The following is a 14,388-nucleotide window of genomic DNA, read 5'->3' as shown; positions in this document are numbered from 1 at the left end:
ATAAACCTTTCAGCAAAGGATAACAAAAGAAGGAAGCAAATTAAATAATAGAAGTAAATTGGAAAGTTGTTTAAAACTGTATTCTCTGTCTAAATCGTGAATGTGTAATTATGATTTTACTGTCTCTTTAAACATAAGTAAACTCATTCAGTTTTAAAATTCTCTACTATTTGTGCCCCATAGTTTTAGTAGAAAACAATTTCAGAGATTACTTTAATTTTGTATATAACATGATTTTTTTTCTTTCAGTGACAGATAAATTGGGTTTATTGGTTCTGTAACATTTATGATTATTTTATCAGACCCATTTCTATTAATTCCATATAGGAGCAACATAGTTCAAATATATCCTGTATAAAGCAAGAAATATATTACCAATGGGGGATATTAAAGCACTGAAAAGAACAAATATTTAAACAATATTCTGCATGATTTACATGAACAATATCAGCATGCTGCAGTACAAATGTGTCATATCAAACACACAATAACTTGAAAGAGGAGCTGATTAGCTGAGTGAAATGTAACTTATCGATCAAACATGTCAAGTTTTCTGATATCTTCAAATATTTATTGCAGATATTATGCATTTTATATTGATGTCCATATTGTAGAATCCTGTCTCACTTGAACAGCTATCTGTATTTAACTATTGTGCTGGTTTTATCTGGCCCAAATAACTGAGTCATTGTGACATCTGCACATTTTGTGCATATTTTTTTCCGTAAGAGGAATGATCTTAAACCAACAGACAGACTGCTCAGTTACACTTATATAAGGCATCCCCTGCTGAATTTAGATGATGAAATAAATGATATATAATATAACTATTATATATAATATTAGCCAGAGAGAGTGTGTGTTGAGGTTTGCTTAGAAAACATTCGCCTAGATTACGAGTTTTGCGTTAGAGGCTGTGCGGTGCTAACGAGCAGTTTATGCTCACCGCTCACAGACAACGCTGGTATTATGGGTTTTCACAAACCCGGCGTTAGCCGCAAAATTTAGCTCCAGATCTCACCTCAATACCAGCGCTGCTTACGTTAGCGGTGAGCTGGTAAAACTTGCTTGTGCACGATTTCCCCATAGGAATCCATGGGGGAGAGCCGGCTAAAAAAAAACCTAACACCGGCACAAAAGCAGCGTAAAGCTCCCAACGCAGCCCCATTGATTCCTATGGGGAAACATATTTTATGTCTACACCTAACACCCTAACATGAACTCCGAGTCTAAACACCCCTAATATTACACTTATTAACCCCTAATCTGCCGCCCCCGACATCGACGACACCTACATTATATTATTAACCCCTAATCTGCCGCCCCCTATGTCGCCGCAATTTAACTACATTTATTAACCCCTAATCTGCCGCCCCAACGTTGCCGCCACTATAATAAAGTTATTAACCCCTAACCCTAACACCCCTTAAAGGGATACTAACCCCACATTTTTTCTTTCATGATTTAGATAGAGCATGCAATTTTAAGCAACTTTCTAATTTACTCCTATTATCAATTTTTCGTTGTTCTCTTGCTATCTTGATTTGAAAAAGCAGTAATAAAAGTTAGGAGCCGGCCCATTTTTAGTTCAGCACCTTGGTAGAGCTTGCTAATTGGTTTGCTACATTTAGCCACAAATCAGCAAGTGCTACCCAGGTGCTGAACAAAAAATGGTCCGGCTCTAAAGCTTACAGTACTGCTTTTTCAGATCAAGATAGCATGAGAACAAAGAAAAATTGATAATAGGAGTAAATTAGAAAGGTGCTTAAAATCTCATGCTCTATCTGAATCATGAAAGAAAAAAATTGGGTTTAGTATCCCTTTAACTTAAATATAATTAAAATAAATCTAAATAAAATTACTACAATTAACTAAATAATTCCTATTTAAAACTACATACTTACCTATAAAATAAACCCTAAGCTAGCTACAATATAACTAATAGTTACATTATAGCTAGCTTGGGGTTTATTTTTATTTTACAGGCAACTTTGTATTTATTTTAACTAGGTACAATAGTTTTTAAATAGTTATTAACTATTTAATAACTACCTAGTTAAAATAAAGACAAATTTACCTGTAAAATAAAACCCAACCTAAGTTACAATTACACCTAACACTACACTATCATTAAATTAATTACCTAAATTAAATACAATTAATTATAATTAAATACAAGTATCTAAAGTACGGACCCCCCCCCCCCCCACTAAATTACAGAAAATAGTAAAGAAATTACAAGATTTTTAAACTAATTACACCTACTCTAATCCCCCTAACAAAATAAAAAAGCCCCCCAAAATAAAAAATAGCCCTACCCTACACTAAATTACAAATAGCCCTTAAAAGGGCCTTTTGTGGGGCATTGCCCCAAAGTAATCAACTCTTTTACCTGTAAAAAAAAAAAGTACAAATACCCCCCAACATTAAAACCCACCACCCACAAAACCAACCCTACTCTAAAACCCACCCAATCCCCCCTTAAAAAAACCTAACACTAACCCCTTGAAGATCACCCTACCGTGAGAAGTCTTCACCCAACCGGGCAGAAGTCCTCAACGAATCCAGCAGAAGTGGTCCTCCAGACGGGCAGAAGTCTTCATCCAACCGGGCAGAAGTGGTCCTCCAGACGGGCAGAAGTCTTCATCCAGACGGCATCTTCTATCTTCATCCATCCAGCGCCGAGCGGGTCCATCTTCAAGACATCCGACGTGGAGCATCCTCTTCTGTCCACGGCCGACGACTGAATGAAGGTTCCTTTAAATGACGTCATCCAAGATGGCGTCCCTTCAATTCCGATTGGCTGATAGAATTCTATCAGCCAATCGGAATTAAGGTAGAAAAAATCCTATTGGCTGATGCAATCAGCCAATAGGATTGAACTGGCATTCTATTGGCTGATTGGAACAGCCAATAGAATGCTAGCTCAATTCTATTGGCTGATTGGATCAGCCAATAGGATTGAAGTTCAATCCTATTGGCTGATTGCATCAGCCAATAGGATTTTTTCTACCTTAATTCCGATTGACTGATAGAATTCTATCAGCCAATCGGAATTGAAGGGACGCCATCTTGGATGACGTCATTTAAAGGAGCCTTCATTAAGTCGTTGGCCGTGGACAGAAGAGGATGCTCCTCGTCGGATGTCTTGAAGATGGACCTGTTCCACGCCGGATGGATGAAGATTGAAGATGCCGTATGGATGAAGATTTCTGCCCATCTGGAGGACCACTTCTGCCCAGTTGGATGAAGACTTCTGCCTGTCTGGAGGAATACTTCTGCCGGATTCGTTGAGGACTTCTGCCCGGTTGGGTGAAGACTACTCACGATAGGGTGATCTTCAAGGGGTTAGTGTTAGGGTTTTTTTTAAGGGGGGATTGGGTGGGTTTTAGAGTAGGGTTGGATGTGTGGGTAGTGGGTTTTAATGTTGGGGGGTATTTGTACTTTTTGTCTTACAGGTAAAAGTGCTGATTACTTTGGGGCAATGCCCCGCAAAAGGCCCTTTTAAGGACTATTTGTAATTTAGTGTATGGTAGGGCTTTTTTTATTTTGGGAGGCTTTTTTATTTTGTTAGGGGGATTAGAGTAGGTGTAATTAGTTTAAAAATCTTGTAATTTCTTTATTATGTTCTGTAATTTTGTGTTTGTTTTTTTCATACTTTAGATAATTTTATTTAATTGTAATTAATTGTATTTAATTTAGGTAATTAATTTAATTATAGTGTAGTGTTAGGTGTAATTGTAACTTAGGTTAGGTTTTATTTTACAGGTAAATTTGTCTTTATTTTAACTAGGTAGTTATTAAATAGTTAATAACTATTTAATAACTATTGTACCTAGTTAAAATAAATACAAAGTTGCCTGTAAAATAAAAATAAACCCTAAGCTAGCTACAATGTAACTATTAGTTATATTGTAGCTAGCTTATGGTTTATTTTATAGGTAAGTATTTAGTTTTAAATAGGAATTATTTAGTTAATGATAGGAATTTTATTTAGATTTATTTAAATTATATTTAAGTTAGGGGGTGTTAGGGTTAGGGTTAGACTTAGGTTTAGGGGTTAATAACTTTATTATAGTGGATTTGCGATATTTCCGAGTCTGGCCAAAAAAGTGAGCGGTGAGCCTGTACCTGCAAGACTCATAATACCAGCAGGCGTTAAAAAGCAGCGTTAGGTCCTCTTAACGCTGCTTTTTAACCATAATGCACAACTCGTAATCTAGGCCATTGTTTTTCAGGTGTTTGTAACTTTGGATTGTGGGAACCAATTTGTTTGCACTGGAAATGCTGAATGTTTTAAGATAATTGTTTTAAGTTGATTTTTGTTAATTATTAAAGTTACATGGCACTCAAAATGTTTAGTTCATAATTCAAAATAGAGTTTACAATGATAAACAACTTTCTAATTTAAATATTTTATCCACTTTGCTTCATTCTCTTGCTATCCTTTGGTGAAAGAGCGGCTTTGCACTACTAGGAGCTAGCTAACACATTGGGTGAGCTAATAAGAATAGGCAAATATGTGAAGCCACCATTCAACAGTTAGCTCCCAGTAGTGCATTGCTGCTTCTGAGCCTACCTAGGTATGCTTTTCAACAAAGGATAAGAGAAGTAAACTGGAAAGTTGTTTTAACATTGTATGGTCTACCTGAATCATGAAAAAAAAAAGTTGAATTTCAGGTCCCTTTAAGTATTAAAAACAAGGTACTTTTTAATTTTGCTTAAATGGGAAGTAAAGTCAAAATTAAACTTTTATGTTTCAGAGCATGCAATTTTAAACAACTTTCCAATTTACTTCTGTTATCAAATTTGTATTGTTTTATTGTTATCCTTTGTTGAAGAGCATACCTTTGTAGGCTCAGGAGCAGCAATGCACTGCTCTGATGTAGCTGCTGATAAGTGGCTTTACACCATGCCTCTTGTCATTGACTCACCATACGTGTTACGCTAGTGCATTTTTACTCCTAAGCCTACTCTTAACCAAATGATTCATAGAAAACTACGCAAATTTGATATTAGAAGCTAGAAAGTTGCTTAAAATGTAAAGCTCTATGTAAACCTAAAAGTGACTTAAAGGGATATGAAACCCAAATTTTATTTCAGGTAGAGAATGCATGCAATTTTAAGCAACTTTCTAATTTATCCCTATTATCAATTTTTCTTCGTTTTCTTGTTATCTTTATTTTGAAAAGCAGTAATGTAAGCTTAGGAGCGGGCCCATTTTTGGTTCAGCACCTGGCTAAATGTGTGTGTGTATATGTATATATTATATATATATATATATATATATATATATATATATATATATATATATATATATATATATACATATACATATATATATATATATATATATACACACACACACACACACGCAGTACTGTGCAAAAGTCCTAGGCCACCATTAGATTTGTTGTTTTAGCAACTGTATAATGACCATATAGAATTATTTCTCAGTCTCTTTATTAGAATACAACTAGAAAATACAGAATATTTGTATGCAGTATTAGAAAACAGAAACAAATCAGAAAAACAGATTCTATAGGCTAAAAACAAGTATTGTGTGACCTCCCCTTACACTTGTGAAATAGCAGGAACCTGGCTCTTGTAAACCTAAATGGAATGGAACCCTAATTAATGTAATTGCTAACACCTGTATTTGTCCTACTATTTCATATCAAAATGACTGCTGTGAAAAAGGTCTATTACACCAGGTGTGTGCAAGACATGCTTGAGCATTAAATACACATGTGGTATGAGTTTAATTAATTGGAAGCTTACTAATAAGACCAACTTTCAATCACATCATTCCATTCAAAATGCCAAAGATCACAGAATTTGACAGACATAAAATCATACTTTCTTCTGTTATGTGTGATCAGTCCACGGGTCATCATTACTTCTGGGATATTATCTGCTCCCCTACAGGAAGTGCAAGAGGATTCACCCAGCAGAGTTGCTATATAGCTCCTCCCCTCTACGTCACCTCCAGTCATTCTCTTGCACCCAAAGACTAGATAGGAGGTGTGAGAGGACTATGGTGATTATACTTAGTTTTTAGAACTTCAATCAAAAGTTTGTTATTTTACAATAGCACCGGAGCGTGTTATTACCCCTCTGGCAGAGTTTGAAGAAGAATCTACCAGAGTTTTTCTTATGATTTTAACCGGAGTAGTTAAGATCATATTGCTGTTTCTCGGCCATCTGAGGGAGGTAAAAACTTCAGATCAGGGGACAGCGGGCAGTTGAATCTGCATTGAGGTATGTAGCAGTTTTTATTTTCTGAATGGAATTGATGAAAAAATCCTGCCATACCGTTATAATGAACATGTATGTATACTCTACACTTTAGTATTCTGGGGATGGTATTTCACCGGAATTACTCTGTAAAAGTACATTAAACCTTTTTATTAGGTATTTTTCATGTTAAACGTTTTTGCTGGAATGTAGAATCGTTTGCATTAATGAGGTACTGAGTGAATAAGTATTTGGGCATTATTTTTCCACTTGGCAGTTTGCTTGTGTTAATTATGACAGTTTCGTTTCTCTCTCACTGCTGTGTGTGAGAGGGAGGGGCCGTTTTTTGGCGCTCTTTGCTACGCATCAAAAATTTCCAGTCAGTTTTTCTGCATGATCCGGTTCATCTCTAACAGAACTCAGGGGTCTTCAAACTTCTTTGAAGGGAAGTAGATTCTCTCAGCAGAGCTGTGAGACTTATATAGTGACTGTGATTTAAAACGTTGCTCTGTAATTTTTATGTTTAAAATTTAATTAGTGTTATTTTACTAATGGGAACAAACCTTTGCTAAAAAGTTGTGTTGTTTGTTAAGAGTGATGCTATAACTGTTTTTTCAGTTCATTATTTCATCTGTCATTTAATCGTTTAGTGCTTCTTGAGGCACAGTACGTTTTATTAAATAACATTGTAACCGAGTTGCATGTTTATTGCCAGTGTGTTAAACATGTCTGATTCAGAGGAAGATACCTGTGTCATTTGTTCCAATGCCAAGGTGGAGCCCAATAGAAATTTATGTACTAACTGTATTGATGCTACCTTAAATAAAAGCCAATCTGTACAAATTGAACAAATTTCACCAAATAGCGAGGGGAGAGTTATGCCGACTAACTCGCCTCACGTGTCAGTACCTGCATCTCCCGCCCGGGAGGTGCGTGATATTATGGCGCCTAGTACATCTGGGCAGCCATTACAGATAACATTACAAGATATGGCTACTGTTATGACCGAAGTTTTGGCTAAATTACCAGAACTAAGAGGCAAGCGTGATCACTCTGGGGTGAGAACAGAGTGCGCTGATAATTCTAGGGCCATGTCTGATACTGCGTCACAGCTTGCAGAGCATGAGGACGGAGAGCTTCATTCTGTGGGTGACGGTTCTGATCCAAACAGATTGGATTCAGATATTTCAAATTTTAAATTTAAATTGGAAAACCTCCGTGTATTACTAGGGGAGGTCTTAGCAGCTCTCAACGATTGTAACGCTGTTGCAATACCAGAGAAAATGTGTAGGTTGGATAAATACTTTGCGGTACCGGCGAGTACTGACGTTTTTCCTATACCTAAGAGATTAACTGAAATTGTTACTAAGGAGTGGGATAGACCCGGTGTGCCGTTCTCACCCCCTCCAATATTTAGAAAGATGTTTCCAATAGACGCCACCACACGGGACTTATGGCAAACGGTCCCTAAGGTGGAGGGAGCAGTTTCTACTTTAGCTAAGCGTACCACTATCCCGGTGGAGGATAGCTGTGCCTTTTCAGATCCTATGGATAAAAAATTAGAGGGTTACCTTAAGAAAATGTTTGTTCAACAAGGTTTTATATTACAACCCCTTGCATGCATCGCGCCGATCACGGCTGCGGCAGCATTTTGGATTGAGTCTCTGGAAGAGAACCTTAGTTCAGCTACGCTGGACGACATTACGGACAGGCTTAAAGTCCTTAAACTAGCTAATTCATTCATTTCGGAGGCCGTAGTACATTTAACCAAACTTACGGCTAAGAATTCAGGATTCGCCATTCAGGCACGCAGGGCGCTGTGGCTAAAATCCTGGTTGGCTGATGTAACTTCTAAGTCCAAATTACTTAATATACCTTTCAAGGGGCAAACTTTATTTGGGCCCGGTTTGAAAGAAATTATTGCTGACATTACAGGAGGTAAGGGCCACGCTCTACCTCAAGACAAAGCCAAAGCTAAGGCTAGACAGTCTAATTTTCGTCCCTTTCGGAATTTCAAAGCAGGAGCAGCGCCAACTTCCACTGCACCAAAACAGGGAGGAGCTGTTGCTCGTTACAGACAAGGCTGGAAGCCTAACCAGTCCTGGAACAAGGGCAAGCAGACCAGTAAACCTGCTGCTGCCCCAAAGACAGCATGAACCGAGGGCCCCCGATCCGGGACCGGATCTAGTGGGGGGCAGACTCTCTCTCTTCGCCCAGGCTTGGGCAAGAGATGTCCAGGATCCCTGGGCGCTAGAGATCATATCTCAGGGATACCTTCTAGACTTCAAATTCTCTCCCCCAAGAGGGAGATTTCATCTGTCAAGGTTGTCAACAAACCAAATAAAGAAGGACGCGTTTCTACGCTGTGTACAAGATCTATTATTAATGGGAGTGATCCATCCGGTTCCGCGGTCGGAACAAGGACAAGGGTTTTACTCAAACCTGTTTGTGGTTCCCAAAAAAGAGGGAACTTTCAGGCCAATCTTGGATTTAAAGATCCTAAACAAATTCCTAAGAGTTCCATCGTTCAAAATGGAAACTATTCGGACAATCTTACCCATGATCCAAGAGGGTCAGTACATGACCACAGTGGATTTAAAGGATGCTTACCTTCACATACCGATTCACAAGGATCATTACCGGTATCTAAGGTTTGCCTTCTTAAACAGGCATTACCAGTTTGTAGCCCTTCCATTCGGATTGGCTACGGCTCCAAGAATCTTTACAAAGGTTCTGGGTGCCCTTCTGGCGGTACTAAGACCGCAAGGAATTTCGGTAGCTCCGTACCTAGACGACATTCTGATACAAGCTTCAAGCTTTCAAACTGCCAAGTCTCATACAGAGTTAGTTCTGGCATTTCTAAGGTCGCATGGATGGAAAGTGAACGAAAAGAAGAGTTCTCTCTTTCCTCTCACAAGAGTTCCATTCTTGGGGACTCTTATAGATTCTGTAGAAATGAAGATTTATCTGACAGAAGACAGATTAACAAAGCTTCTGAATGCATGCCGTGTCCTTCATTCCATTCAACTCCCGTCAGTAGCTCAATGCATGGAGGTGATCGGCTTAATGGTAGCAGCAATGGACATAGTTCCCTTTGCACGCCTACATCTCAGACCGCTGCAATTGTGCATGCTGAGTCAGTGGAATGGGGATTACTCAGATTTGTCCCCCACTCTGAATCTGGATCAAGAGACCAGAAACTCTCTTCTATGGTGGCTTTCTCGGCCACATCTGTCCAGGGGGATGCCGTTCAGCAGGCCGGACTGGACAATTGTAACAACAGACGCCAGCCTTCTAGGTTGGGGCGCTGTCTGGAATTCTCTGAAGGCTCAGGGACAATGGAGTCAGGAGGAAAGTCTCCTGCCAATAAACATTCTGGAATTGAGAGCAGTTCTCAATGCCCTTCTAGCTTGGCCCCAGTTAAAGACTCGGGGGTTCATCAGGTTTCAGTCGGACAACATCACGACTGTAGCTTACATCAACCATCAAGGAGGGACAAGAAGCTCCCTAGCAATGATAGAAGTATCAAAGATAATTCGCTGGGCAGAGTCTCACTCTTGCCACCTGTCAGCGATCCACATCCCGGGAGTGGAGAACTGGGAGGCGGATTTCTTGAGTCGCCAGACTCTTCATCCGGGGGAGTGGGAACTTCATCCGGAGGTCTTTGCCCAAATACTTCAACGTTGGGGCAAACCAGAGATAGATCTCATGGCGTCTCGCCAGAACGCCAAACTTCCTCGCTACGGATCCAGATCCAGGGATCCGGGAGCGGTTCTGATAGATGCTTTGACAGCACCTTGGAACTTCAGGATGGCTTATGTGTTTCCACCCTTCCCACTGCTTCCTCGATTGATTGCCAAAATCAAACAGGAGAGAGCATCAGTGATTCTAATAGCGCCTGCATGGCCGCGCAGGACTTGGTATGCAGATCTAGTGGACATGTCATCCTGTCCGCCTTGGTCTCTACCTCTAAGACAGGACCTTCTGATTCAGGGTCCATTCAAACATCAAAGTCTAACTTCTCTGAAGCTGACTGCTTGGAAATTGAACGCTTGATTTTATCAAAACGTGGTTTTTCTGGGTCGGTTATTGATACCCTGATACAGGCTAGGAAGCCTGTTACCAGAAAGATTTACCATAAAATATGGCGTAAATACCTATACTGGTGTGAATCCAAAGATTACTCCTGGAGTAAGGTTAGGATTCCTAGGATATTGTCTTTTCTACAAGAAGGTTTAGAAAAGGGTTTATCGGCTAGCTCTTTAAAGGGACAGATCTCAGCTCTGTCCATCTTGTTACACAGGCGTCTGTCAGAAAATTCAGACATCCAGGCCTTTTGTCAGGCTTTAGCTAGGATCAAGCCTGTGTTTAAAGCTGTTGCTCCGCCATGGAGTTTAAACTTAGTTCTTAGCGTTTTACAGGGTGTTCCGTTTGAACCCCTTCATTCCATTGATATAAAATTGTTATCTTGGAAAGTTCTCTTTTTAATGGCTATTTCCTCGGCTCGAAGAGTCTCTGAGTTATCAGCCCTACATTGTGATTCTCCTTATCTGATTTTTCACTCAGACAAGGTAGTTCTGCGTACTAAACCTGGGTTCTTACCTAAGGTAGTCACTAACAGGAATATCAATCAAGAGATTGTTGTTCCATCCTTGTGCCCAAATCCTTCTTCAAAGAAGGAACGTCTTCTACACAATCTGGATGTAGTTCGTGCCCTCAAGTTCTATTTGCAGGCAACTAAAGATTTTCGCCAAACTTCTTCCCTGTTTGTCGTTTATTCTGGACAGAGGAGAGGTCAAAAAGCTTCTGCTACCTCTCTCTCTTTTTGGCTTCGTAGCATAATACGTTTAGCCTATGAGACTGCTGGACAGCAGCCTCCTGAAAGAATTACAGCTCATTCCACTAGAGCTGTGGCTTCCACTTGGGCCTTTAAGAATGAGGCCTCTGTTGAACAGATTTGCAAGGCTGCAACTTGGTCTTCGCTTCATACTTTTTCCAAATTTTACAAATTTGACACTTTTGCTTCTTCGGAGGCTATTTTTGGGAGAAAGGTTCTTCAGGCAGTGGTTCCTTCTGTATAATGAGCCTGCCTATCCCTCCCGTCATCCGTGTACTTTTGCTTTGGTATTGGTATCCCAGAAGTAATGATGACCCGTGGACTGATCACACATAACAGAAGAAAACATAATTTATGCTTACCTGATAAATTCCTTTATTCTGTTGTGTGATCAGTCCACGGCCCGCCCTGTTTTTTAAGGCAGGTACATATTTTTTAAATTATAATTCAGTCACCACTACACCCTTGGTTTCTCCTTTCTCGTTGGTCTTTGGTCGAATGACTGGAGGTGACGTAGAGGGGAGGAGCTATATAGCAACTCTGCTGGGTGAATCCTCTTGCACTTCCTGTAGGGGAGCAGATAATATCCCAGAAGTAATGATGACCCGTGGACTGATCACACAACAGAAGAAAGGAATTTATCAGGTAAGCATAAATTATGTTTTTACATCAGCAAGCCCACTTTAAAAGGGAAATCAGCAAACAAACTGGATACTTAAGATGTGGTATTCAAGCTGTTATAAAGACATTTGAAGAATCAGGAAAGATCAAGAACAAAAAAGGACTGGAAGACCAAGAAAACTTTCAAAATCTGATGAGTCCAGTCCAGCAAGGACCTAGCCCAGCATCTGACAGCTTAATCGTGATGCCAAGTTGACCCTTCTACAGTCTGAAAAAGCTTGATCACAAATGGTCTTTGTGGAAGGATAACAGCCAAAAAAACACTTTTTCGGAAGGGGAACAGGGTGAAAAGGCTAAGATATGCTAAAGCTCACAAAGATTAAATGAAGATCAATTGAAAAAAATATTATGGAGTGACAAATCAAAGTTTGAAATTTTTGGGTCCAATTGTTGACAATATGTGAGAAGAGTTGGAGAGCAACAGAAGAATGAGCGCTTGTGGCCTTCAGTGAAACATGGTGGAGGTTCTGTCCTGGTTTGGGGCTGAATTTCTGCTATTGGTGTTGGTGATATTGTCAGAATTGATGGGATCATGAATACTGAAAAGTACAGACAGGTTTTAATTCATCAGGCAATTCCTTCTGGAAAGCGTCTGATTGGTAATGGTTTTATTTTTCAGCATAATAACTATCCCAAGCAATCCTATTTGGAGAGAAAACAGCTGATAAAACACTGACAGTCATGGACTGACCTCCAGACTTGAATATTATAGAGGAGGTATAGGATCACCTGGAGAGAGAAATAAATAAAAGACAACCTAAATCTAAAGAAGAACTCTGGGAAGTGCTGAAAGAAGCTTGGTATAATATACAAGAAGATTACTTCAGAAAACCTTAGGACAGTCTCCCCAAAAGAGTTCAAAGATGTGTGTAGTGCTAAGAAAGGTCACACTAAATACTGACCTTTGCCTGAAGAAGCCATTTTGTTCTGAAAATTGTGTTTTTTGTATATTTTGTGTACATATTTCCTGTATTTTCTGTTTGTATCTTAATAAAGAGACCGAGAAAAAAATATGGATGGTCATTAAAACTTTGCTAGTGAAACAAACCATTAAATGGCGACGGTTTGTAACATTTATTTTGTTCTGGCACTGGATTTTTTAGGAAAAATGACAAAACAAGTATTTGTGCAAAAACAGAAATTTGTATGTTGCACTTTTTTTCTAATAAATCTGGCAAACAGAATGGCTCAAACTGTGGCCATTTTTGTTATGTGTTTCACTGGCAAATCACACATTTCACATTTGTGCACGTCTTATATCTGGCACTTTTATATATTTCACATTCTACAACACATCAAGTAGAAAAATGCTTTTCTTGCTAGTTGCAGATCGCATAGCTTATCTTAGGGTTACAGAGCACTTTTATAAGCATATTTATTTATTTAGTTCATTGAAGTCCAATTAAAGTATAGTTACAAAAGGACAAAAAAAAAACAACAAAAAACAAGTGCCCTGTGCTTTCTAAAACAATCTTTTTTTTTTATATAATTCATAGACTGTCTATAGCGACTGTGTAAACTTCTTCTTCCATAGAAGTCATAGGACACTTGCGCGCTAAACCCAACAGGAGTTATGAAAATGTCAAATTCCAATGTTCTTCACATACAGAACAATGTACTTTTATCTGTTCCTATAGATATAGGTATAGATATGTATTTACTTATCTATATAACAGAAAAAGAAGCAGTCTGCCATGAACGAACAGCTCAGTGGCTTGTTCTATGGCACAGTTGCCACCTGGGAGCAGCTTCACAGAGGAATACTTTCCTGAAGTATATCAGTCTGAACCCGCCTTAACAAGGACAGTCCAGCCCCGAAATACCAGGCAATTCTCCTCTAAATAATAGAAATGGCAACCCCAGACGATAGTTTATACCTTCTGTGAGCATTGCCAGTGAGGTGCAGCCAAATCCCTCTAAGCACATTGGGCAAGGAGTTCATGTCTAATTTCCCCCATAACCCTTAGGGAGACTTTCCCCAGAGAATATGCATTTTGTGCATTGGGTTTCACGATTTAGATTTAACGTGGTTATAGCATGTCAGCTTCCTTATGTCACTATAGGCAGTGCTCATGTTTCAAGAAAACAAGTAAGTTGTTTGCTGTTTCTTTTTATGTTTCCTTTGATTTAACATATTTTGTTTAGTAAAGGAGCACTGTTTCATATCCCTTTAAACTACATGTAGTTCTAAGCCAATATGGTGTACAGCTACTCACAGCTAGTATCATTCTGTGTAGAAGATAAAATGACTTAATTATTGTGCAATGTGTTCTCACTCTGTTACATTGCAGCATTTGACATGGTTTATGATCCTTTGCTTGCCATGGAGACTCTGATTTCCCTGGGATTTGAGAGAGTACTGACAAGTGGATGTGACAGTTCTGCGTTGGAAGGGCTGCCTTTAATTAAGAGACTTGTGGAACAGGTAACGCCTCTCCTACAGCAAAAATGTAATCAAAGGGAGAGTAAAGGAAAAATATAACGTCTGTGATTCAGATAGAGCCTACAATTTTAAACAACCTTCTAGTTTACTTCTATTAACAAACTTACTTTGTTTCTCTCATTCTCTGTATTCTTTGTTGATGACTAAACCTAGGTAGGGTCATAGGAACTCATGAGCACGCATGTGTCTT

The 14,388-nt window shown here is 39.1% G+C and overlaps 1 protein-coding gene across 5 annotated transcripts in view; it reads left to right on the top strand.

The window, feature by feature from the left end:
- The window catches only part of CUTC (cutC copper transporter), a 58,029-nt gene that overhangs the window by 32,495 nt on the left and 11,146 nt on the right, over positions 1–14,388 (top strand). For all 5 annotated transcript variants that reach the window (XM_053692533.1, XM_053692534.1, XM_053692536.1 and 2 more), the window contains exon 6: positions 14,047–14,180. In XM_053692533.1, the coding sequence (XP_053548508.1) occupies positions 14,047–14,180 (134 nt within the window). The remainder of the gene's footprint in view (positions 1–14,046; positions 14,181–14,388) is intronic.

This window comes from Bombina bombina, chromosome 9, assembly GCF_027579735.1.
Source record: "Bombina bombina isolate aBomBom1 chromosome 9, aBomBom1.pri, whole genome shotgun sequence".
Lineage (NCBI taxonomy): Eukaryota > Metazoa > Chordata > Amphibia > Anura > Bombinatoridae > Bombina > Bombina bombina.
Note: the sequence above shows the minus strand (reverse complement) of the source record. Positions and strands in the feature narration are given on the sequence as shown.